This window comes from Zonotrichia albicollis, chromosome 22 (assembly GCF_047830755.1).
Source record: "Zonotrichia albicollis isolate bZonAlb1 chromosome 22, bZonAlb1.hap1, whole genome shotgun sequence".
NCBI lineage: Eukaryota > Metazoa > Chordata > Aves > Passeriformes > Passerellidae > Zonotrichia > Zonotrichia albicollis.
The window spans coordinates 7,645,137-7,671,109 of NC_133840.1; the positions used below are offsets into that span (position 1 = coordinate 7,645,137).

The 25,973-nt window shown below is 44.0% G+C and overlaps 1 protein-coding gene across 2 annotated transcripts in view; it reads right to left on the bottom strand.

Moving 5' to 3' along the window:
• ANKFY1 (ankyrin repeat and FYVE domain containing 1) overlaps positions 1-23,553 on the bottom strand; it is a 32,095-nt gene extending 8,542 nt beyond the window's left edge. The window contains exons 1-18 of one of the 2 annotated variants that reach the window (XM_005494180.4): positions 23,383-23,553; positions 18,617-18,809; positions 17,031-17,149; positions 14,529-14,664; positions 12,957-13,080; positions 11,646-11,795; positions 11,001-11,166; positions 8,799-9,003; positions 7,988-8,056; positions 7,063-7,262; positions 6,566-6,663; positions 5,941-6,166; positions 4,910-5,008; positions 4,387-4,540; positions 3,331-3,499; positions 2,055-2,173; positions 1,557-1,713; positions 396-596 (exon numbers count right to left, since the gene is read on the bottom strand). In XM_005494180.4, coding sequence (XP_005494237.2) covers positions 396-596; positions 1,557-1,713; positions 2,055-2,173; positions 3,331-3,499; positions 4,387-4,540; positions 4,910-5,008; positions 5,941-6,166; positions 6,566-6,663; positions 7,063-7,262; positions 7,988-8,056; positions 8,799-9,003; positions 11,001-11,166; positions 11,646-11,795; positions 12,957-13,080; positions 14,529-14,664; positions 17,031-17,149; positions 18,617-18,809; positions 23,383-23,392 — 2,595 coding nt within the window. In that variant the 5' untranslated portion in view covers positions 23,393-23,553. Of the gene's footprint in view, positions 1-395; positions 597-1,556; positions 1,714-2,054; positions 2,174-3,330; positions 3,500-4,386; positions 4,541-4,909; positions 5,009-5,940; positions 6,167-6,565; positions 6,664-7,062; positions 7,263-7,987; positions 8,057-8,798; positions 9,004-11,000; positions 11,167-11,645; positions 11,796-12,956; positions 13,081-14,528; positions 14,668-17,030; positions 17,150-18,616; positions 18,810-23,382 lie in introns of both variants that reach the window. The other variant, XM_014272136.3, reaches the window with a different exon arrangement.
• Positions 23,554-25,973: the final 2,420 nt, after the last annotated feature.

Genomic DNA, 25,973 nt, shown 5'->3' on the forward strand with positions numbered 1-25,973 from the left:
GCAGGGCAGCATAGCATCTATTAGTCAGTTATTTTAGGTCAGGTTTTCTGTTGTGGATAGCTTTAGGAGAGCTGGGTAACAGATTATTTCTGTACTAGTCCAGCACAAGACAGGAGTGGAGTTAGAATTTTCTCCTTATACACACATATGCCTGTTTTCCATTTCAGTATTGACAAGATAAGAAGAATTGACAAGACACTAACCCTTAATGTTCTTACACATATCACATACACACCTACAGTTTCCTAATAAATCCTGCCTAAGAGAACTGGCATCTGGCAAATGGATTGCATGTAAAGCCACAAAAGGATAAAACAGAACAGGCTTGTGGAACAGCTGTTACCACAAACTAATGCAGTAACAAAACCAGCATGGTTTGAACTCTCCCAGCTTACCTGTTCTGCAGCTCCTGGTTCCCTCTTCAGAATTGCTTCAGCTGCTTTATTGTTTTTGTATGTCATGGCACAAGCAAAGGGAGTCATTCCTTGCCTGTCACGTACATTCAGCTTAATATCTGGATGTGAAATCATCAGCTGAATGATAACATTATGTTGGTTGCTAATGGCAACATGGATTGGAGTTCTTCCTTCTGCATCCTAGAAGGAAACCAGAAAGTTTGTTAAATATAGACTGAGTAGTAGAGAAATCCTTCCCTAACTCTGAAGGGTCAAGGAAACTTTGTAGTTTAGTCCTGTGACCTACCCAGCTTCCTTCAGCATGGACACCCAACAGCTGCAGGGCAGGCTCAAACCCAGAGTAAGAAAAGCAAATTGAGATTTGTTTCTCCCAACAGGTTCTCTTCTCACCTCAATTCTGTGCTATAGAGCCTTTTAAATAGCTCACCATATCATCTCCCATTTAGTCAGTCATTTTGGGGGCAGAGATTAGCATGCAAATTTAATAGTAAAGTCAGCTGAGGTGTTCAAACATTTGTCTGCATCAAGCAGCAGTTTACAGCCAAGGCTGCTTTGTGACTGTGCTCTGTAATTCATTTTAATGTCACTTTCAACAGCATCGGGACCTAAAAATGTTATCCATTCATTTCTTTTGTTGTTATTTATAAAGTTTCTGTTTAAGGATTACTGTGTAATCAAAAATGAAGTGTAACTCATACTTACATCACCTCAGTTTACTCAATAACAGAAGACATTTCCCAAACATACTAACAAAGCAGAGCATTCTGGGGTTTTACACTGTAGCTGGTTTAATTATTAATTACAGCTGTGCTCCTGCCTTTAACTCACACTAGGGACAGGAGACACTGTATCCCCCGTTCCATGAGAAAACCAACATTGCAGTAAGTTTTCTGTATCATTTTCCTTCAGCACAGGAAGGAAATTCCTGAATTAACCCCACATGGGCAGATAAGCACCAGGTGTTAAAAAGGGACAGGAGAGAAAGCAGAGCTGCATCCAGTCATTGCCATGGCTCAGCTCTAAGAGCAAGATTCTCTTTTCTCCATCATGCAAAATACACAGGTGAGAGAAAAGTTTGTTTTCAGTACACTGGGGGAAAAGAACTTACTTTTAAAAATTGTGCATGATTTGTCCACATACCTGAGCATTGACATTGGCACCAAACTCCAGAAGGCACTGGATCACCTCCTCCAGTCCCCAGCAGGCTGCCAAGTGTAGGGGGGTCTGTCCATCATGGGCTTCCTCCTCTCCTTCTCCATTTGGGCCTGGCTTTCTGGGACTATTCACATCACACCCACTACAACACACACAGTGCAGTCAATTCATTATGTTTAATCCAGATTTAAACTGCTTCAATAGAGGTCACAGAAAAGATTCCAAGAGCTGACACAGCAACTGCTGACAAATTCTACAAAAGCACAAGTTCCTGGTTTTGGTTTGACTCTTGTCATCAAGAAAATGATGCTATTACAGATAACAGAATGTGTCCTCTGGATGGGTCAGAATTCCCTGAGTGTCACCCACCCAGCAAAAGCCTAAGGAAGCACAGTTGTTAATGATTTAAGAGAGCATTCAATTAATTTATGCAGGAACACCCCACATGCAGGTTGGAGGTTTGTGCTGGGGAAGGGCTCTGACCTGCGGATCAGGAAACAAGCAATCTGCTCACTGTTCTCATCAATGGCTCTGTGCAGAAGGGTTTGTGAGCAGCCACTGGGTCCTGACCCCCAGCACGTGGCATCACAGCCATGCCTGACCTGGAAAGAGAAGCCCAATGACACAATGAAGGGTTTTTTCAACAAGCTCCAACTATAGTCCCTGACTAATGCTTCTGGAACACTCTCCCCTGGAGGTAAAACTTGACTGGCCTTGTCTATTCTTGTGACAGTCACTGAATTTCAGGAAGCGATTTTAAAGTCTTCCAGAACAATACTTTATTAATTTACTGTGTAATCCTTAATTAGGTGGCATTTATTAACAATTCAAATATTTGTCCATACACTTTGATAGACAGATCTAAAGCAGGTTGGACTAGTTACCTCATTTTCAGCAATGACAGGCACCTACAGTAAATCAAGCAGCAGCAGCAGACTTTGAAGGTCTGGCCCAGTTCCCTGCTTGCTCAGACATTCAGCTAAACAGAGAGAGGTTTTTTTCCAGGAACTGTATTGCTAATATTTGTATTCTTCCACTAGAGAACTACATACTTGAGCAATGTGGCACTTAAGACTTGTTCTACTCCACTTGACAAACTATTGACAAGGTTTAAAGATGAGCAGTTAAGAGTGTTGACTCCATAAAAAAGTGTTGACCAGCACAGTCAAGAACAGCTACAAAATGTATTTCTCACGTCACTAGCAGAGTTTTTAACCAGTTGTCTCTCACAGACAATTGGACAAAGCTCCCAAATAACCTCCTTATGAAAAAGACACAAGGAAGTCTACTTGTGTGTCCTAGGAAATCTCCTGCTGTATCACCCATGCCCGAAAGTAAACAGTGTTTAAAGTAAACATGAGCATTTAAAGGCCTTCTTGGTTCAATTAAGATGGAATAAAAAGCAGCACATACACTAAAGCATAAAAGGAGTATTGAGTTTTATTCAGAAAGTTTATCATTACACAAGCTGTGTATGCTACAGACTGACCTAAGCAGATCCTCACTCCATCCAGATCAAGAATCCAGACATATAGAATATATATTTTTATTGAAGTGGCTGCCAGATATTTGGTTATGCAGACTACAGTATTTATAAGATTCCTACAGTAAAGAGGAACTTCTGGTGAAGAAAAGACCTCCAGAAATTAGTAATATTGGACTAGTCTGTTCTCTTCATGCATTGAGTTTGCTTTGCTGATGAAGCCTTTTGCTGCTAGCAAGATGAACAAAAGTGAGACTAAAGCCACCTGACTCTTACCAGAGTTGATGCAATGTCTTCCAGGTTGTTTTCCAAGGCGAGCCACAAGGGAGGATTTCCTTTCTCATCAGGCACAGACATGTCTGCTCCCCTGGTACAAATGGCATCCACCACGAGTGGGAGCTGGTTTTGGATGGCCAGCTGCAGGGCTGTCTGTCCATCCTGGGTCCTGCAGCAGGGACACTTCCAAGTGTTACAGATGCATTATAAAGTTCAGCAACAGCACTTTATTGGCAAATCCAAGAATTAACTCCTCTTCTGTGTATTTTTGCTGTGGTAAGACCATCACAAACACATCATGTATTTCATCACAGCTCTCTAGTCTGCCTTCCTCTCCCCTTCACTTTTAGCAAGTGATTGATTTCTACAGCTGGAAAAACAAGTTAGTGTTCTTAGCTCACAGACATTCAATTCCTTCAGTGCAGCCATTATATGAAGAGAGTTCCTTTTGAGCCAGCCTGCTGCCACAGAAGCAAACTGCTTTGTCTCCAACGTGGCAACACTTCAAGCAACAGTCAAACACCAACTGTTAAAAAGTTGAAGTCAGAACAGCAGCTTTAGGCAGTTTGTACCCATGACATTCATTACAGTACAGCTTGCCAAATTTAACAGACAGCCTGTCAGTCATGTAAGCAGACAAATGTTCTGTTAAGTCTAATGTAAGTTGTCTAGGAGACACTGAGGAGGAAAGATTATCAGACTCCTGTTGCTGGATCAGTATCTAATTATTTTAGATGGTAGCAAACATGCAGTTCTAACAAGCTGGCAAATGGATGAGACAATAGAAGTTCAGTGCCTCTAGGCCTGTCTCTAGGACTTCAGTCTGCTACAGAGGAAGATGTTTTACCCTGAATTAAATGGCACCTCCTTCTGCAGCCTCAAAAGGAGATACTGACTAATGGAGCTATCCCTAGGACCAAGTTAACACATGTAATCCCTCAGCCACAACTATGTGTAAATCACATCTGGAACAAATCTCAAGCCGTTATACAAAGGCAGTCAGCACCTGCTCCGGGACACACACACAGGTGAGAGTTGTATCAGTTAGGACCTTACCTGACATTTATATCTGCCTGGTGTTCCAGCAGGAAGAGGGCACTCTTACTGTCCTGCCTCTGGATTGCCATGTGCAGGAGTGTCTGTCCGTCTGACATGGTGTCATTGATGGATGCCCCAGATCCCAGCAGCTGGGCTGCTATTGTGTGCATGCCTGAACAGAACAAGCTCATTAGTATTTCACCTTCAGCTCCATAAAACAGACACTCTGAGACTAATACAATCAAGTTAATGTGCACAGACAATATGATTAATAGTTTTCATCTGATATGAAAACTACCAGTGGGTTCACAGAGGAAGAATTCCACTGAAGTGTAAGTACAGTCCTGGGCAGAAGCTGCAGGACTAGAAATCTTTCACTAAGTCATATGTGAACACTAATTTTAAAATATGAAGAACCATCTAAAGCTCTCCTTGACAACTCCTCCCCAGCAGCACAAGCCAGAACATGAACACACAGCAGCTGTTTTATCTTTAAGAAAATCTTGTTCCTGTAGTAGCTTCACATGCTGAAGGCACATACCTGTCCAAAGAGCCAATCCCAGCACAGTCTGGTCTCTCGAGTCCTTCAGACTAAAGTCAGGAATGATTTGCAAGTTGTTGGTAGCATGAAGAGCATTAGCTACAAGAAAGCACAAGGAATTAGGGTATTCTTGTACTTGACCTGCAGTCACACACTGAAAGTGCAGCAGCAATGCCACAGTTTGTACTAGGCTGCTCCTTCAGCAGTTTGTAAGATCTGAGCAAAGCACCTTCAGCTCCCCTATGTGACACTGGCTAGGATTCAGACCATATTGCCACTACTGACTGATCTTAATAAATATACCAAGAAACAAAATCAATTTTCTAGCTAAGAGGCTGAACCTGTCCCTTTCTAGCTGCAATTCCAAATAGGGTGGTATATACAAAGCTCTGAGAATGAAGAGTGGAGGCTCCACAATATGGTGCAGCCTGGGATGGGCAATTACCCCAGTTCACCTACTGGGATGGGCAATATTTACCTGGGATGGGCAACATTTACCCCAGTTTACCTACTTCCTGCTAAATCCCACTTATGGTAGGAGACAAAACTGGCTCTGCTTCAGCTGTCAAATTCCCTTCCTGATGCTAGAAAGCTGATTAGTAGCATTTAATGAACTCATCTGCTGGTATTTGAGCACTCAAGTCTCAACTCTACAATAATTATCAGCATTGCCCTGTATAAAGTCCTCTTAGTAAGGAGCTGAGGGAGGCAGAAGTCTCACCACAGAAAAATGCCTTTATCCAAAATTGCTTCCAGCATTCACCTGAGGCAAATGCTTTGAAGCTATCTCAGGTGTAACAGAACCCAAGACTAACTGCTCAAGTCCATTATCTACAGTGGGCAATTTACAAACAGACAAAATAATTTTCTTGTTTTAACAAGCAGATAATTTAAGACTAGTTAGCCAGTCTATTAATTGCTATACTTAAACACTGCTTACAGGAAGATCTGCTTTCTTAGTAGCTTGTCAGAACAGCTTGGATGCCATCCTGACACACCAATTCACTGCAGCACCACGTCAGGACACCCACCTTTTTGTTCTAGGATGACTGACACCACATCTGGGTGGTTGTAAGCAATAGCCATGTGAAGGGGAGTTTGCAGATGAACATTCTCTGCTGATGGAGGAGCAGGTGCATCCTTCTGCCCAGGCACTGCCTCTGCTGTCTGGATGTTGGGATTGGCTCCTTGCTGCAGGAGCTCTGCTGTCAGGTTGGCCAGGCCATGCCTGCAGGCTGTGTGCAGTGGGGTTTCTCCCTTTAATAAACAAGGTGCTGGGTTAACAGCTGGAGACATGAGAAGAAGCAGCTTTTAAACTCTTAAAATTAAACCATTAAAATTACAAGAGCTGGTGTGAAGAGTTTCACCCCCAGTCACTGAAGTTCATTAGGAGCTCCAAAGTACATGAGTTAGCTTTTACTAAGGATTTTATTACACCAGGCACTGCAGTAAGTGCTAAAAGCATGTTAACAACTGGTGATTCTGCAAGAACAGTGCCACAAGAATGCAAGTGGTCACTACTAAATACCTGAAAACATGCAAAGGGTCACAAAGTGCTCCAACTTGCTTTAAGCTATGGTTTAACCATAAGAAATCTCTGCTATTTTATTTTTGAAGAGAAGCAAGGAAACTTTCAGACTAAGTTTCTGCTTTTACCCATTTGTTTTGGTGGTTGACTTTTGCTCCATGCGTTGCTAGGAAGAGAGAAGCTGCCTCATTTCCTGCACCAGCTGCTCTCTGAAGCAAGCAGTTTCCTAGAGAAAACCATGGACACTGTTATTCCAACCACACTTTGATACTAACAAGTGTGCTAACACCTTCCCCACTACACTTTGAAGTCAACAAGGAAAACCCTTGGTATTAGCTTGGTAGTAGTAGCCCCCTTCCAGTTGTCACATGCACTTCCATTTAGTGATTACACATCTTGAAATGGTAAATATTAGAACCTGGCAACGAGTCCAGATTTTCTGTCACTTCCTGCAAGTCCATCTCAGCTTGTCAGTGCAGCAGCTCTGGGTAAAGCAACTACCACCTAGCATTTATTATGGAGCAATTGCTGCTGAAACCTCATGCAGCTCCTCCAAGTGCACTCAGCATTAAAGAATTAACACACAAGCCTTCCACCTACAATGAAATACAAACCTCTGGTTTACCTGTTACTGTGTCTGGAGCATCTGTATTGCTGCCACACTGGATCAACCTTGCTGCAAAACTGTTCTCATCAAAGGAGGTTCCATTCACAACAGGGGCATCCTCAAAAGGGTTCACAGACTGATCAGAGGACACAGTGATATACTGCACTGCAAGCCACAGAGCTGTGCTGCCTTCATGATCCTTCAGCTCCAAGTCTAGTCTAAAAATAAGAGTTAGTGTCCCCCAGTTTGTATCTTAAAAAGTGTTTCCTCAACACAGCTGAATTCCACGTGTCTGAACAGCCATACTAGCTCATCTCATACCTCTCTGACAACTTTTGCTTGCCAAGAAGCTACTGTAGCTCCAGTTACTTCAGACAATTTGTGAATACTCTGAAACAATCACAGCACCTTTCAGTGACTACTAGAGTCAAGCTCATTGCTCTTAGGGAAGTGTAGAATCCCTGGCAGATTTGGGCTCCCACTTAGAGTAACAAAGAGGCAAATTCCCTTGAGTAAGCCATGTACAAGAACTGCAAATTCAGCTGCAATGAAACTGAGTCAAATGAAGTCTTTTGCTTCACCGCCCTAAGAAGTCACCTCTAAGCACAACCCAAGTTGAACTCAAGAATATACTGAGATATTTCAAGAGTGTTATTACTCCTTTCAGCTCCACTACAAATCAACCTTCACCTCTGGAATTATTTCAGCCTCTTTATAAAACACAGAGATGCAGTTTGCTGCTTCTTTACAGTAGGGTAAAAACTTACATGGCTTCTGATATGATTTCAGCATCTCACTTATGCAAAGCCTTTACACTTTTGCATCCCAAATTCTTACTATTCTTATTATAAGGCAAAAAGGCACAGAGGAGTTGTAAAACCAGTTTTCACATGTTCACTGTCCAAGGTAATCTTGGTGCATTTTACATTCATGTGAGACTTACTGCTTGCACTGCAGGAGCTGGCTGAACACAGGCTCATTCCTGACCACAATGGACACGTGCAAGGGGGTTCTGGAATTAGAGCAGAGAAAAGTTACAGCAGGAGTGAGTGAGACACTGCAGACTTCAGCCCCAGCCACCAACATGTCCCTAGAGAACTACAGGCTTTCATCTCTGCTTAAAGGAGAGGCACAAGCATTTATTAAAAGAAAGACAAATCTAAACTTTTAGACAACATGACTCCAATTAATTTGGTAGTAAGGAACTCATTAATGTAAGAAGTAACTTTAAAGGAAGAAGCACAATAGCTTCACCTATTAGAATCATACAGCTGATACATTTCAAGTCTTCTATATTATTTTATAAACTTGCTTACCAGCCTAACCTAACCTGTAAAAAAACTTACAGACCCTACACTTCAGACAAACACACTGTAGAAAATGTCATTTTTGAGAACATTTTGGTTTCCCTGCCAGCTTCAGGTACATTATTTGTCATCTTAGTTAGCTTTTATCATTCAGTGACTCAATAAAGGCAATTTAACTGTATTCCATGTGTTCTAACACTATCAACTCACCCCAGCTTTCTGTAGCTGGGCTATGTTTAATTTGCCATGCCAAGGTACCACTCAGCCTGCACAGCTTTCTTTCAGTGCTACCAACAGGTCTCAAATTGGGTAAATGAGCTCCTGCTCCCAGCATCAGCTGGACTTTGCTGAAAGCCCTGAACAGGCTCTTAGGAGGTTGCATCTGATCATCCCAGCATTGTCTGTGGAGCAGATTGTCTGCAGCACTTCACTTCCCCCAGTACTGACCTGCCTTTGCTGTCCTGCATGTTTGGGTTGGCTCCTGCCTGCAGGAGGGCCTGTGCAATCTGTGCCATCTCTGCCATGACATCTGGGGAGTGCTTCTTGGGGCTGTAGGATGCCACAAGGTGCAGAGGAGTCTCCTGCTCTCCCAGAGTAGCAGCATTCACACGGGCACCATTTTTAATCAGAAAGTTTGCAGCAAATTTATCTCCTTTTGTGAAACAAAACAAGGTTATTAATGGATATATGCAGCCTGTATATTTTATACTCCAGGAAACAGGTGCACATGACTTCATGCCATACATTCATTCCAACACAATTTCTAGTCCTAGAATGCCTCAGCAACAGGCAACTTCAACAATGCTTCACAGCAAAGTCAGGATTAAAATATTTCACAACAAGCCCTTGGAAAAAGTGATTTGCTCACAGGTTACCATGACTCAAGTTCTCACACCAGCTTACTGTTATAGAGATAGTGACTTTGCTCATTCCTCTATTGAGATATACCCATTGTTGCTTTAATCAAACATTGGGCAAACTAAACACACAAATATTTTTGTAACAACAGGTACTATTCCAAGGCACCAGTCAAAAGTTTCCAGTTCAAGTCGGTCTGTTGAGTGTTACTACATAAACAAGTGATAACACTGCCTTTGCTCCTGGAAAATCAGGCCCTTGTATAAATACAGGGTAAGGGCTTTAGCAGTGCAGACCCTCCATGCACAGCATTCCCAAGAACTCCTTCTTGACTAGACCCACTTCAACACATGAAACCTTGAACTTGAAACACCAATGCAAAGAATAACTTCAGGAAAATATTAGTTGCCCCTGCTTCAAAGGCTACTTTGCAGAGACATATTCACATTTTGCTTGGCCTGAGTGCAAGATCAGAGAACAAAGAACAGTGTTTCAATCTATAGTGCTGGATTATCTCTGCCAACAAAAACAAAAGTCCCATTTTCTGATTTCCATATCAGACATTCCCCCACTTTTCAGTGATCATAAGTAGTAAGAATCATGTGGCAAGTGCAGACAGTTTGCTTTAGCTCCACTTCCAGAACATGTGATTGTTAACTGTGATTAATTCACTGAAGCTGTGGTTACTGAAAAGCAAGTGTTCATTCCCAGAGCTCTAGCTCAGACTGAGAGCAGACATTAGAACTAGAGACAAATGGCAGCAGTAAGAATGAAGAGCAGCCTGCTGGAAATCCAGTGTTTCACAGGGCTGCAGCCATCACACACTGACCTATGCCTACAGGGTCTCCTACTCCTGCAGCCGGAGTCTCACTCACAGGATCAGGTGCCAGCATTACCCTGTTCAGACATGTAGGAGATTAATTCAAATTCTGTGAACTTAAAATACAGCTCCCAACTTCTTCCTTTACTTCTAGGGGCCTGAGACAGTTTGGTGCTAGAAATAAACTTTCTGGAACAGAGCTGCCAAAGACACTGCAGAAATAAGGAGCAGCACAAGGTGTTTGCTGCAGATTTGTACCACACTCTGACCACAGGCCAAGATGCTGCTGATCCAAACCCTTCAGAGTCCTGTGGCCATGGCAACCAGAACCTGCTGTGCTCCAGTTCTTGTAAGATGCATTTTCCACTCTAAGGTGGAGAACAGCTCAATATAATCATGTAGTTGTACTCAGATTCTACTCTGATAACTGCACTGGAGCTTTGAAAATATTTAGGCTGAGCAGAGGTACCTCCACTTGCTCCTCACCTTCTTTCAGTCAGATTTTCCTCTTCTGAAACTGCTGTGCAGCAGTGAGGACCCTCACTGTTAACCCTATCTCTAAGAGGCACATGCTGCATTCAACCCAAGTCCAGGAAAAGACTTCATCTTTGTGACCCTTATGTTGTGGTGCTCAATTCAACTATTTGTCAGAAAGAACACTGTTAAATTAGAATATTCCCAGTGTCTGCCTGTATTTCTCCCCTTAGCAGGCAATGTTGTACTAGACTGCACCTGGATATCACACAGCATAAGTTTCCCCAGGCAGCAGACTGATTCTCAGATCTCAAATAACAGTCTGTTTGCTTTCATGTCTAAAAAAAACAAAACCACAAGAGGACAAAGTTTGTATTTCACTACAATTTTCTAACTGCAATGTCAACCACAACATGACACAGGAATAGATTTTCAAATATATATTCCACACTGGGAACAACTGGAAGTTAACAAAGCTTCACATCCCATCTACTCACCTCTCTGGATGGCTTTATGGAGCAGACTCCAGCCTCTCTTGTCTGCCCTATCCACATCAGCCTTGTAGTTGACCAGTGTAGTTGCAATACTCTCCAGTCTTTGGGCCAGGGCTAGATCCAGAGCAAGATCTCCATTGTGATCCAATTCATTGAGCTTCCCAGGAAGCTACAACACAAACACAGCCAACTGCCATGAAAAGTGTTTGAATAATTACTCCCTGCACTTTGTTGAGGGACAATTTATTTGCTAGTTGTTTGGAGTTTCATCCAAGCAGAACAAACAGCTGTTACTTCAGCTTTCAACAGAAAAGTTGTTCAAGGAAATGATTCTTGCTGAACTGCCAGGAAGCAGCAGAGTTGTCTATTATAACCACTCAGCTTTAAATGGGCAGAGCAATATCAGGTAATGGCTTTTATTAGATATATTCTGCTGCATGCAAGATGTTTTAAGCATTATGAATCACTTCTAAATTATGTAGGTACTGCTAGACAGATCTCCATTACAGACACAGAAGTAGCTGTGGCAATGCTAAACATGCAAATAAGAATTAGTGACAAAAATCACTAACAAGGTTCAGACTGGAACTTAGGAACTGGTTATTTGAAACATCAAATTCTAGACAGATCAAGTCATTCTCACTATACCTGAGAATCCATTTCAATAAGGTACAAAAAGACTACATCTTCTCTCTCCACTTTAATGGCCTTATGCAGGGGATATTCTGTCTTGGACTTGAACATTTTATACAACAGCTGAGCACTCATGCTGCTGAAGTCTTCTTTCCTCAAGTCATCCTAGGAGCAGTTCAGAAAGAGAAGGGTAAGCAACACTCCTGTTTTATTTATGGACAAGGCATTGCACAATGTAATTCTCAAGTTCACAAAACAAGTTCAGTTAAAAGTTCAATTTTGATAATATTTTGGCAAGAACAATCCCATATAGTCTGTTAAGATTAGGAAGAAACAATCAGGAAGTTTCAAATCTTGCACTTGAGTTTCAAGATCAGCTAGTTAAATTATTATTTCTTTTTGTCTGCAGACATGGAAAAGCAGCATTTTAATGCTACTATGGTAGATTAACACTTAGTCTTGAAAATAATCCTCTACTAATTTATTTTTAACACTGACAAAAAGGTCCTACAACTACTGAAGAATGATTCATAAAATTATAAACAAAAGTAAGCAGAGGCTTAGGAATAAAAATATCTTAGGTCTAAGTTAGTGCTCATTTTACTAAACAGAAGCAACTTCATTTCCAGATAGAGGTAAGCATCAAAAGTTAGGAGTCAAGAGTTAAAACTGCTGACTCACAGGTTCACATATAATAATCTTTTTTATATATATTAACATATCAAAACACTTCCCTCTGCCTTCAAATTAGCCAAGGATAGAAACCTCCACATCTAGAGTATGCATTTTATAGAATAACCTAAAGCCCCATCTCAAGTCTAATGTTGACAACTCTTATTTTCAAGGCTAATTCATTACTCAGTTAATCAAACTTTCCTCAATATAAGAGATCAGAGCAAGTGAAACTTCCAAGTTGGCTGCAGGACTGGCTGCCTCTCTCTCCATTGCAGAAGATAAATTGCCCTGGCTTCCAGGAACTATTTTTAGAAGTAAAAGCAGGCCTGGGATTTGTGATCTGTATAGACAGAGACCAACTATGGATGAACTTATAAACACTTTGAAGCCCAGATTTGATAAACAACCCTCTTGTTTATTAGGAGACAGTCCCTTGTATCTTCTTCATGTTTAGGAAACTGAGACACTTTGTACAGTGAAGTATTTCCAACAACAGAACAAGTCTTTGGGCAGAAGTTACTCTTCCCCACCAAGACATTCTCAAGATAACTGACCAGATGTTAGACAGTGTGGTAAGGTAACCAAAACCCTACAGTGAGTTTCTATAATGGGCAAACATTTCTCATCCTGCTTCCCTGTGGCAGGACTCACCCAGTGGCTGGCAATGATCTCAGCACAGTAGTTGAGGAGGGTGCTGGCACTGAGCTCCTCAGCAGTCTGGTAGAAACGGATGCAGTTCCTGACATTAACCAGTGACATCACTCCTTTTTCACATCTGTCAAAACAGGAAAGCCAGTGGTCAGTAATCAAAAAGCTTTACTTAATTACTGTCCCATGCTGTAACAGAGTCCTAACACTGCTCTTCATAGATGCTGGTAGAATATGGCTTGGACTAACTTTACTAGAAGGCTGAACTGCATAAATATACTCTCATCAGCAGCCCTAGAAGACACCTCCCCTAAGATTAGACTTCTATCAGAATCCACCTGGCCAAGGTCCCATGATAACACCACACTGCAGGATCTGCAAGTAGAGATCCATCCCAGCTCTCCCAAGGGCACAAACTGCAGTTCATTCACTGCCATGAAGCAGGGAGGATGTGCTACAGTGACCACAAGCAGGGGCTGTTGAGGTTGGATATCAGGAAAAATGTCTGACTGCAAGGGTAGTCAGGCACTGGCACAGCTGCCTGGGGCAGGGTGGAGTCACCACCCCTGCAGGATTTAACAGATGTGGCACCTGGGGATAAGGTTAATGATGGACTTGGCAGTGCTGGGCTGTTGGCCACTCATCTTAGTGGTCTTCTCCAGCCTAAACAATTCCATTATTCACTGATTCTGTACCTACACAACCATCTCACAGTGATGAATGGCATCTACACATGGAGCTGTCACTGGACTGCTGGCCAGAGAAGTGCCAAGTTCACAGTCCAACATCAGGGCAGCTTTCAGGCTGGTACAAGGCCTGAAGCAGTTTTAGCATTGGCCTTACAGATTTCAACTCCTCTGGTCAGAACACTTGACAGCAATTTAGTTGCTTCACATTGAAGGCACACAAATCACAGCTTATGAATGTCATGTACTGCTACAGACATCCCTTGGGCAAAGGATTATTCTATCAAAGGGTACTTTGACTAAACTGAAGGCTTTGAAGTTGTACACAACTTGAGGAGGTTTCAATTTGTCCATTCAGGCTTCTCACTAACTCTAAACGGTTTAGAACACCCTAAAGAGTTCAAGATAACAACCCAGCCCCAAGTGGCACAGTGTAATCACAGTCTCAGGCTGGGAAAGCACCATCCTGCTACACTAACCTTATTTCTGAAGAAAGGTTGCACAAGATGCAGAGAAGTTACAAAAGTTTCACCTGTGCCACTTTAATACTGCAAACTAATTGCCATTGATTCGTCCTAGCTTTCTCTAACAATTCCTTTCTTGCAACTCTCCTGAACCTGATGCTACCCTACTGATCTCTCAACACCAGATTAGAGTTATTAGTTTGGCTGGGAGAAGAACTGAAAAATAAACATAAAACCTATGAGAAGTCTGCTACTAGTTTAACTCTAGTGCAATGCTTCATTTCCCCTGATAAACTCAATGACATGCTGTATTATTAAAAGCTCAAGACTTTGAAAAAGCATAATTTTATCCTACTGCCAGCAGCTATCATCTTATTTCTGTTCAAACAAGGTTTAAGAGTTCAAGTATATTTACTAAGACTCACCTTTCCCTAAGCAGCTGGAGCTGAAATTTATTAGCTAATTTCATGAGCTCTGTCAAGAAGATATCATCTTCTCTTAGCTCAAGTTCATCTGTGTAGATCCACCTCAGCATTGCCATGGTTACCTCTGGGTCAGCATCTGCTACAGGGAGCAACAGGATTAATAAAATACTCAAAAACAATCACTTATCCTAGTAATTGCTATTCCTTTGACTTCTAAACGTTACAGCTACCATAAAAACAAAAAGATAGTCTTGTTTTGAAACTGTACTTTGTTCAAAATGTCAAAATGAGTGAAATTGGTCAGAAGTTGAGTAACAGTGCTGGCACCAAGCAGGAAAATAATCTTACACTGCAACACTGTGCAGAATGCAGGGAGCACTGTAACATCTACCAATGCTGCACATTTAGGGGTCCTTATAAAGTCCTTGGTCCCTCACATATGGCCCAATGCACATCCACACCTGACAAGAACAAAGCCCTTTTTAATTTACCAGCCATATGTCATGAACTGCTGCATTCCAACAAAGGTACTCACACCTTGTTACACTGGTAGTAACTACAAAGCACTTCAAACTGCTGGCAGCCATTTCTAGGAGAAGTGCAAAAAAGCCAGTTTAAGAAGCTGGTTAGATTTCAGGTCTTTACAGGACTGATCACAAACTGATGTTTGTACACAGTGGGAAAACCAGAAAATCACACCATGGGACACTACACAAGCCCAGTGGCCAAGGACCTTTGTCACTCACTCACAATTAAAATGACAATCCATCTTACAAGGATGTAGATAAGAAAAACTTCAGAAGATCAGATCAATTACAACAGAAACATCATCCATTTAAAAAATTAACCTTAGTCCTTTGAGCTGCTTTGTTCTTTAAAAAAATATTTTGAATTAAAAACCTTAAAGAACCTGAAATACCCATCCTAAAACATCTCCTTTAGATGGAGGGCTGGCACAGATTATCTGCAGAGTAGTAGAGGTACTTGGCATGCAGACTGCCTCTCAGGAACCACAAGGTTTTAGTAAGACAAGTATTTTTTGCCAAACTCAAAGCAATCAGAAAGCCTCCTTGAGATGTACTATCAGCTCTGCCTTGGCAGAGGTAACAGTGCATTTTCTCCCTCTCAATAAGAGAACATGTGTTCATCTCTTTCTGCTCTTTTAAAGATTAGAAAATTTTACAGATTACATGAACTCTAAAAGTGCTCAATCTCAAAAGCTGCCTGCATTCTCAAGATAAGATTCAGGCACTCTTAGCCTGCAAATTCTTACCTTAAGAAAACAATTTGCAGGGAACAGCTTGTATCTTCCTCCAGCTACTTCATAAGCTAATCCTTGTGCCATTTATCAATTTTTTAAAAAAATCAATAATGCAATTTTACAGTGGAAAGTATCATTTACTAACACATATTTAAGCAGTGTTTGCATTGTTAAACATGTGAGACTGCAGTTATATTTGAGATTCTCAGACTAGCTTAGATGTGGAGCTAGAAATGCTTTGGACTGCCACTTGTAATGACACTACAATTAACATAAGAGCTTTTTAGTAATTATTTTTGTTAGCACAGCACTCAATTTCAAAACTCCTTGGCATCTGTTTTCTTGAGGCTGCAGGAGGATCCACCAATGGTGTTGCAAGGAAGCCTGTGCTGTCCCATAAAAGCAGCTTGCTGTGACTTGCTACTTTCCAGTTTGCCTGCACTTAGAATTCACTGTAAGATTAAGTGCAGAACGTGAAGCCAATGCTTAATATTCAATTCAATGCTTAATATTAAATATACTTAATATTCACCATGCCAGTCAGCAGGCCTGCTTAACTTCATACCTGGTTTTATTGCTCACAAATTAATTGTATAAGGCTCTCCTACACTGTTAAGTACAGAAAAGCCTTTTGAGAGGTTCAATCTGCAGAAGCACTGCCCAGTGTGAGTACATGCAAGAAACAGCTACAACAGAACAAAACACTCGTGTAGAAGATGATCTGTTAGAAAACATCTCTTCTTCACCTGTTTTATAAAGGTATCAAAGTGCCAAAGCAAACAATTTCAGTAACACATCAGTACTTGCATTCACTTCCCACACACACCGTGTTAACAAGCAGCAAGGTATTTCCATGACACGCTTCAGAGAAATTATGCACACTACCTCAAACAGCCCTGTCCTTCCTCAAAAAGGAAGAAGTCAAGCTCCTCCATATAGATTTGTTTTTCATTATGTTTAGTTGACTCTAGAAAAGACAAACAGGCCACCAATCTCAACCCCTGTTTGCTAAAGAGAAAGAAGGCAGGTTACTGATTTCACTACCTCTAGCACCCACTTCACAAGCTCACCAGCACTCCAGAGAGAGAGCTCGGTTACCAACAGACCAAGCACCACTTTTAGAGCACAGCAGGAGCCTGGAAGGCACTTAAGTAACCTTCTCCCAACAAGGTTAGGTTTAGGCCCTTTCACAAGTCACCCTAAAGCCAGCAGAGGCATCACATTACCCAGCAGTGACTGACCTGACAGATCCAGCTCCTCGGTTGAGGCCAGGTTGGCAAGGCTCCACGAATCGCTGCGCGCCGCCAGGACAAATTTGTGAGCACGGATGTGCTTGTCCCCAACCTTTATCTTCAGATCACTGAGAGGAGAAAAAAACACAAACACCTATTATGCAGACTTCTCCTGCACTTAGTTATGTATAGATTCACCATCTCCACGGTATCTATATCTGGGTATCCACATTGAGGTTCAAGTTGTTTGAGACATTAAAACACAACTGGTTAAGCAGAACATGTTGTCAAATGACAATTCATATTTTTCTAGGGAGAAATGCAATGAGTCATTCATATTTCAAGTGCTTGGTTGGTTTGGCTTTTTAAACCATTTCAGAATAAACAGCAAGAGAATTATTGTAGAAGTTAGGAAAAGCCAACAGCCTTGAAGTTAAATATTTATGTCACAGTGTCCATACCAATACCATCAGCTGAGCACCAATGCTTTCAGGCAAGACCAGCAAGAGAACAATGCTGTTTGACAGAAGGCTGAGTGCCAGGCAGAATCCCCAGCTCCCAGGAGATCAGCTGTCAGGAACACCCATTTCACCCTGACCCTTTCCACCAGCTTATCCACTTGCCCTGCTCATTTGGAAATCCCATGGCCTGCAAAAGCTCTGACTGTGCAGGTGTGCTTCCCAGACCATTTTCCAAATCAAAGCACTGCTACAAACAACAGCACAGAGAGATGTTACTTAATGAAACCTGCACTGGGACCTGCTACCTTTCTCATTCTGTGATATGCAGGCCCTTTGAGACAACCATACAATGCCTTTAAAGCTAAGGAGATGGACAGAAATAAAGTGTTCCAACTCTTCTGACATATACTACCTAACACATCTTTTACCCACCAGGCTACAGGAAGTTCTTGCAGGCACAGAGCCTTTTCTCAGGGAGGCTCATGAAGAGATGCTGGTGCAAGGAAATCTTAACTAAAATAGATTTTCCCTAACATGACTAAACTCCTTTACTATATTGGCTTTGCTTTCAGTAACAGCAAAGAAATTGATAAATATTGTAGTAGTCTCAGAACTTAACCAGCTCAAGGATCTAGAATATGGAAAGGATTCTTAGTGTGCCTATGGAAAAGAAACTATTAACCATAATTTTGTGTTGGATTTCAAAAATACAGTGTATTACTAAGTCACATATATCACTACTACAACCAGACAAGCCAAATTAATCAGGCTTCTTCACACACAACAGGAATACAGCACTGAAAATGTTTTAGGACAAAGCCTTTCAAGAAAGGAACAGTTTTCCCAGACACATTGTGTAATTAATCCATCAACTGAGCATGGTTCAGTTCAAAACTCCTTCTCTTCAAAGTAAGCTCTGCTGTTGACAGTGATTGTGGTTGATTTTCTCTGAACTTGTCTTAGATGAATTTCTGCTTAGAGCTCTCCATTCAAGAACTGGATTCAGCATGCTCCTCCATCTACAGCTGCAACTCAGGACTCTACTCACATGTGGCAGCAAGAACTGCACCCAGCACCCTGTGCAGTCAATAAAAGCAAAGGCTGCTGTAATTCCCTGCCCAGGGGGTTCCTCACCTGTACTGCTCCTGCTGGTAGAGCTCAGCTACAATGGCCAGCAGGCGGCTGATGAAGGTGTCGCTGGCACTGTCCTGGTTGGCCTCCACAGCCAGGACGTTGCATCTCCTTTCTGTATCCACCAGTTTCTTCTGCAGCTTCACGTACTCCTGGCGGAGGAGCAGCAGGTGCTTCTCCAGCTTGGCCACCTCCTCTGCAAGGCACACAGTGTTACTACAGGTTTGAGACATACACAACTGTGTTTGGCACCTGAGGGTATCTTCACATCTTGTTTAATTACAACACTCCAAGGAGAGTCCCTCCTCTTCCAAAGCATCTCACCCCCACTATTAAACCTTCTGTTTTGTATCGTTTTCATAAATACATTAAAAAATCATAACAGTGATAAAAGCCACTTACAAAGAAAGTTCTGAATTGTTTTGTCAGAAATGCAATAAGGTTGCTAAAGCTATGGAGTCCATTTCTGTGGGAATTATGGTGGGGCAGAGGACTAAGTCTTTGGTTCTTAGCCATTTTTTTCAGCCTTGTTAAGATGCTGTCTGACTTTTCAGATGATATTAAAACCACAAGTGAGCATTAGAACAGCTGCTAAAGCACCATATCTACCTCAGAGTATTTAACTGACCTGTTTAGAACACCTCAACCTGTCAGCTATGAAACTCTCCAAAAAACGGCCAGAGTGGAAAACAGATTGTCCCCAGAATCCATGTGCTAAAGGCCAGTGAAAAGTACATAAAACCACTTCCTGCTGGCACACACACTCCTCCACTGGTGAGGCATCACAAATGGAGTCAAGTCCATATTGGCTATTTCAGTTCAGGATCAGCAAAGCAGCAGCACCTGGGAAGCTGATCCCTGAACAGGTATTTCCATCCCATTGCAGAAGCCACTTTTCCACCACACTTAACTGGTCACTCCACAACATGCTGGGGTAAATCAACCCAGGCCACCCCTATGAAAAACCTCTACACCTCACTGCTGGAAGGAAACATGTGTACAAGTATTTAAAATCAATCCAACTTCTGAGTGCTTATTTATGGACTAGTTGTAAAAACTGTATGTTTGCTATCAATCACAGGACTTCCTTATCTTCCCCCTATCATTAAGTTGATTTTTCAAGTAAAGCCAAATCCCAGACCAGTCCTAAAATAAGAGGGGGCAGGGAGGATAAATTCGGACGCTAACCAGTGATTTTAGGTGGGAAAGTTCCTACAAGATTACTCCCTACTAGCCAGGAATTCCTATTTCAAAGACTTTTCCAAAATATTTACTAAACATCCCTAGTACAAACAAGGGGAAACTGAGCTCTGTTGATCAGTGCTCCTGCAGAAAGGTTCAACAGTGCAGCTGACCTTGGCCTTGCTGTGACACAGGTGCCCAGGGCAGGGCATCAGGCTGGGGCAGACAGAGCACCTTGTTCAGCCTGTCCTCCACAGACCCTGCAGCAGTTCTGCCTCTGAACTCTCTTAACTTAACTACTGTAATGGATAAACAAAGGGCAACACATCCCGTTTTATTTTTCAGTTAATACATAAGCAGGTTTGGCAGGTAACTCCTTCAACAGCATTTTTGTTTGCTTCATGCTTCAAAATTCCAGAGCTACCACCTCCTTTGGGATACCTTTCTTTTTCTATTCAAATATACTCTGATTTCAGAATTGTGCCATCAGCAGCACACAAGCCTCAAGGAGGGTTTGAAATCCTGCTGTGGTCAGTGTTTCTGTGTGAGGATGAATGCAGTTTTGGTGTTCCCAGAACTAGAAGGACATGTCCCTTGAGCAACTACTCCTTCCTCATTTCTCCTTAAGGATGGTGTTGGGGCACAAAGCAAGTCCTGCTGTTGAGCAGGAGTCTGACAGGAGCCCAGAGCAAAAGACAGCAAGAATTGCACCAAAAATTAGTGTATGAACAGCACCACTGTTTATCCAGCAAGATTTTCAGATGGCATACAAATTCAAATGCTAGGAATAGGAAGCTGCCTAGTGAAGCTCATTGCATGCACCACCCTACAGAAATCCTGCATCTTCCAGCCAAGCCATGGGAGTGCAAAGGTGGGAATAAAGAATTGATACCACCATAAATACTGTCATTTTCACTAGCTCCAAATTAGCCTGAGATCACTAGGATACAATGCAGAATTACCTTAAACCCCCAAAGAGCAGCAGCTGAAGCTTTGTGCATGACCAACAACCCAGCTGGTCACTGCTGCTTTCAGGGCAATCCCAGCCAATCCCCACCAGCAGTGAAAGTCCCTCAGAGAACCAAAGCTTTGAGAACTCACTCTTGCTTTCAGGCTGACACCAGATGCTTCCTGCAAACTCAGAGAGAAGGACTGACAGGTATTTATTACTGTACCAATGACAAGAACTGTAAAATAAAGAGTTTCTCTTATTCTTATGACAACTTGCACACATGTGTAGCAGCAAGACTTGAGGACAGTATTTGATCCTACAGCACATTTCAAATGCACATTTAAGAGAGTTCTCAAGGTCCAGTTAATCAACATTTACAGCACAAGAGCAAAGGCTCAGTTTCCCCTATAAACTGTTCACTTAAGGAGTGAACAAATAAAAGGGACAATTACTGCAGGCACACACACACACACACACACATTTAATGATGGTCCTTGCCTCAAGGCTCTGAAAGGCCAGGCTGAGTCAGAGACCAGAAAAGCTCTGGCTAAACACCAACCCCAATGCCTCAGTGAGGAGGATTCCCAGGTTCAGCAAAGCAGAAAACACAAAATGCCTCTTCTTCTGAGCCAGGTAAATAAGAGCAGCTTTTGTTATCAGCTTTCTGGCAGGCTGATCAGCATCTCATGAACTGGCAGAAGTTTTAATTCCATATCAAAGGCTTTGAAGAGGATTTCAGGAAAGGCTACTGTCATTTTCTTACAGGAGAATGCACAGCAGTATTTGGGGGCAAATAAGTGAATGCAAGCAGGGAGGCAAAAGGCAATGAGGAGACAGCAGATCTCAACAATCAGAGGGAGGCTCCAGTGGAAGCCATCACACAGCCCATTCCACCATCAAAAGCAGTCCCAGAAGCCATACAGATAAATTTTGTTTCCCTACAAAGTGGATCTGAGTGAAATATTTCAGAAAACCAAATTATTTCCTTATCCCCTCCACTGCTCCACACTCAGACCCTTATCTCCCCAAGGATGTTCAAGAACTGCTTTCTGGTTCCTCCTCACTTCTGCTTATTTTTGATCTTTACCACCCCAAAGCTCTACAGCTACTGCTTCTTTACACTGAAGCATCAATCCAACAATTCTTACCCATGCCTGCATGCAAGCCTCCTATATTAGCAGTACAGAACTCAAAAATTACATGCTAAAATGTTTAATCTGCAGGTAGCAATTGCAATAAATCTGATGCAGGATTTTTCCAGACAGAGGCAACACTTCCTTATGAGAAGCACTTGGCTTCTGAGCTAATAACCACAATTTGACAAGCTCCCTTCCTGAATAAGCTTTCACTTTACAGCTGACTCACGTGTAGCTCTTAACAGGAGAAGTGTGGCTGCAGGTAGGGACAAAATGAGCCCCTGTTCCAACACAACCTAAGGAGCTGAGAAGGGTGACAACTCCAGCTTGTTATTCCAGTTCACACAGGATCATTCATTGGTCATGTGCTTTATTCAGCCAAAAGATCAGAGAATTACTTAAGGCAGGGAAGAATCTCTGAGAAGTACAGGTTGTCTGAAACAGGGCTTGCTTCTATCAGCTGCAGGTTAATTCTGCAAAGGAGGACCCTGAGCCAGAGCCTCACATCCTTGAGGGTCTCTTTGGAGAAACCTTCACCACCTGGAGCCAACTAAAGCCTTCCAGAACTGGGTCACCAAGGCTTCAAAGCAAGCACAAGAGACTGGTCAACTAAATATGAAGGAATGGTATTTCAGCACACAAGAAATCAGGCATTCCTCTAAGGACTTATCAAACCAGCTTGACCACAGCATCGTCTCAGCTGATGCACGCCAGTCCAGCAGCATCTGCTCCATCTTAGTCAATATTCCACAAGTGTTCCTAAATTTCACCACTGTCCAAGAGCTGCACTTCCAGAGTTGAAGGCTCTGCTTTCACGACTCTAACTTCATTTCCTTCGTAACTTGGAGCATTTTAGCTCCGTTTGCACACTCCGTTTCCTCCAAGAAAAAGAGGAAGCTTGTCTTGCAGAAACGAGTAGAACTGCAAAAATCCAAGCGGTTTTTTTTTTTCCCAAATCCTTTTATGTTACATCAATTTGAATGGTGCGATTGCCAGCCTCCAAGCAAAACAGCAGCACTCCAGGAGCTCTGCAAACCTCACCTGAGCCTGACAAAAGGGCTCCGGCACAAGAGCCCGGAGGCTGCAGCACCGGCAGCGCCCAGGGAAAACCGGGATGAGCTCCGGGCCGGGCACGCCGGGATGAGCCCCGGTCTGAGCCCTAAGACACGGGCAGGAGCCCCCCTGTCCCACCGCCTGCGGGGAGGGCTCGGCGGGACCTCCCGGCCGGCTCCCACCGCCCCCGGCCACTCCAAGCGCCCTCCCGTGAGGCGAAGCCGCCCGCGCCAGCCGGCCCCGCCCGGGGGTGCTCGCCCGCGGCCCCCGCCATCTCCCGCTCACCTCGGGGGCCGCCCGCCCCACCCGCCGCGGGCGGGGCCGAGCCCGTCCCGCACGGGAGAGCGGCGGGAGCCTCACGCTGCGGTGCCCCGGGAGCGGCGGAGCGCCCCAGCTGCCGCGACCCCCGGCCCCGCCCGGCCCCTCACCCGGGCTCCCCCCCTCACCTTCCGCCATGTTGGCTCCGGCGCCGCAGCTCTCGCGAGAGCCGCCGCCCGCCCCAGCGCCACAGCGCGGCGTTCTCGCGAGAGCAGAGCAATAGCGCCGCCGCCGGCCACGCTGCTGGGACGGTCCCGCTCGCTCCGCGTTATCCCGCCTCGTTATCCCGCCTTCTCCCGTTATCCCGCCTTCTCCCGCGTTATCCCGCCTTCTTCCGAGCTGTCCCGCCTTCTCCGCGTTATCCCACCTCCTCCCGCTTTATCCCGCCTTCTCGGAGTTATCCCGCCTCCTCCCGCGTTATCCTTCCTTCTCCCGCCTTCTCCCGCTTTCCTCCCCGCCCCTCCGGCGGCACCGGCACGGCGCAGCCCCGGGACCGCGGCGGGAGCGGAGCGCGGCCGGGTGGAGCCGCCCCGGGATGCGCTTCCCGCTTGCAGGAGGCGCCCGGTGATCCCGGCCGGAGCGCTGGGCTGGCGGGGAACGGCGAGCCCGGCGGCTGGCACGGCTGAGGAATCCTGGAAAATACCGCCCAGCAGCGGGGACATCGCCTCCGCTCACCCGCCCCAGGAGCGCCGCCCCGGGCCCCGAAAGCGCCTCCGGCCCGGCCATGGCTGCGGGAGCCACGGCGAGAGGGCTCGGGCGCGGGAGCTCCTCGCCACTTCAGGTCCTGCCTTTGTTTCGGAGCCAGCAATCCCGGACACTGAATCTGTGCCCCCCGGACACTGGATTGGTGCCCGGTGGGTGAATGGTTGCATTCGACCGGCAGTGACCGAGTACCGGTAACGGGATCATTTTCCCAGCCCCGTGTACAACGCAGCTGCCCCTCGGCTGTTGTTGTTTATCATCGCTCCTGCTTAGATGCTACAGAAATGCCAAATACTCCGTGCTGGTCCAAGGGCAAACTTGTTGCTTGCTTTGAGGAGCAACTTTCAGTTAAACGTTTGAAGACTTTATGCACAGTATAAAACTTTATGCACAGTATTGTTTTACAGACGTAATTTTTTCTAGACTCCACCATGAAGTGACCTTTGAAAAGTTGCTCTGCATCATATTTATTTTGGTGTTGAATAAAACAGCAAATCCAGAGCTGGGCCCAGGAGGGTCACAGACTGTAGTTCTAGACGTCCCATGGAAGAACCCATCTCATTTTGCACAGCTGTGTATGACTCTGCTGTATAGCAAATTACCCAACTGCTCATGGTGCTATTGATCCTCTGGTGGAACTGTGAGGAAGCAAATTATTGCTTCCTGATCAGATTGAGTTTAATTTCACAGTAACAACAGGGATCAGATTTCAAACCACTGCTATGTTTTGCATCAAGGGAATCGTAATCTCCTCTGGGGATTTGCCTGGGCAGGAAGCTGTTGCAGGAGTCTCTCTAAACCCCATCCAGCTTCTGATTTGGTTTAGAATCCCTCGTGTTGCTGCTCTGTGTGCAGTGATGGCACTGCACCAAGAGCAGGGCACCAGATGGTACAGACACAGTGGAGTCCACCCCACATCGGCCTCCCAAAGCCCAAAATACCTCTCTAATCACTTCAGACTTCATGTGCTCTGCTTATTGATCATCTAGTTCCAAGAAGTGTTTTCAGGCACTGCAGCAGAAGGAATTTTAGATAGCTGACAGTCCTGAGTTTTAGGGATCTTCTCTGGTGCAGCAGGGAGAAACAGAAAAAGGGCCACATTAAGATGGGCACACCAGTTAGACATTCATTAGTATTTGATGCTTTTTCTTTTCCCCCAGTGATGCAGAGATATCTGGAATGCAGGGCAAATGCTCTGTGTTGGGGCAAAAATCAGCCAGGGTAACAAAGCCCTGGAGAACCTACAGTGATAACTGAGCACCCAGCACGAACCAAACCAGGTACAGTCTTGCTACAAGAAAAACTTAGGAATGCTGGTTTACCTCCTTGTTCACCAAGAATCCTCACACTACTTGTCAATCCTGCAGCTCAGTGCTGTTCCCATCTGGTTTTATCACTAACAGCTTTCCACCAGTGCCCCTTTCAGAGTGGGGCAGGAACAAGGAGCCAAGTGTGATCACAGAAAAGTGAAATGAGCCATTTCCTTGCCTGCCAAAGGCTTCCTACAACCTGGACACTTGGCAGCAGAGCCTGAGCTGCCTCCTTCATTCAGTCACTGGGCATTAGGCATACCTGCAGCTTGTAATCTTAGCAGCATCCCACAGTAATGCTCCTCCCTGGGGAGGATCTGGGTCAGGTGGGATCACAAACCATCTGGGTAAGCCAAATATATATCTGAATTTATAAAGAAGGAATGAGCAGTGCTCTGGAATTCCCACTTTTTTCATACCACGGAAGCAAGACAAATATTTCCTAAAGAAAAAACAAGCTGCAATTCTGGAGAGCATAGACATAAAGCTTTGAAACTTTGTGAATTTACAGGTGAGTCTGTGAGTATTGTGTGTGGTTGATTTAGAAGACAAAACAGAGACCACTCTTGAACTTGCTGAAAGCAGCAAATTCACCTGAATTGCCTCAGTTCTAGATACACTGTGGAAATTGGAAAGGAAGGTCAGCCTGTGGGGAAGCAAGTCCATTGGTAGGTTTAATAAGATCAGCTTTTTTTCTATTCTTTTTT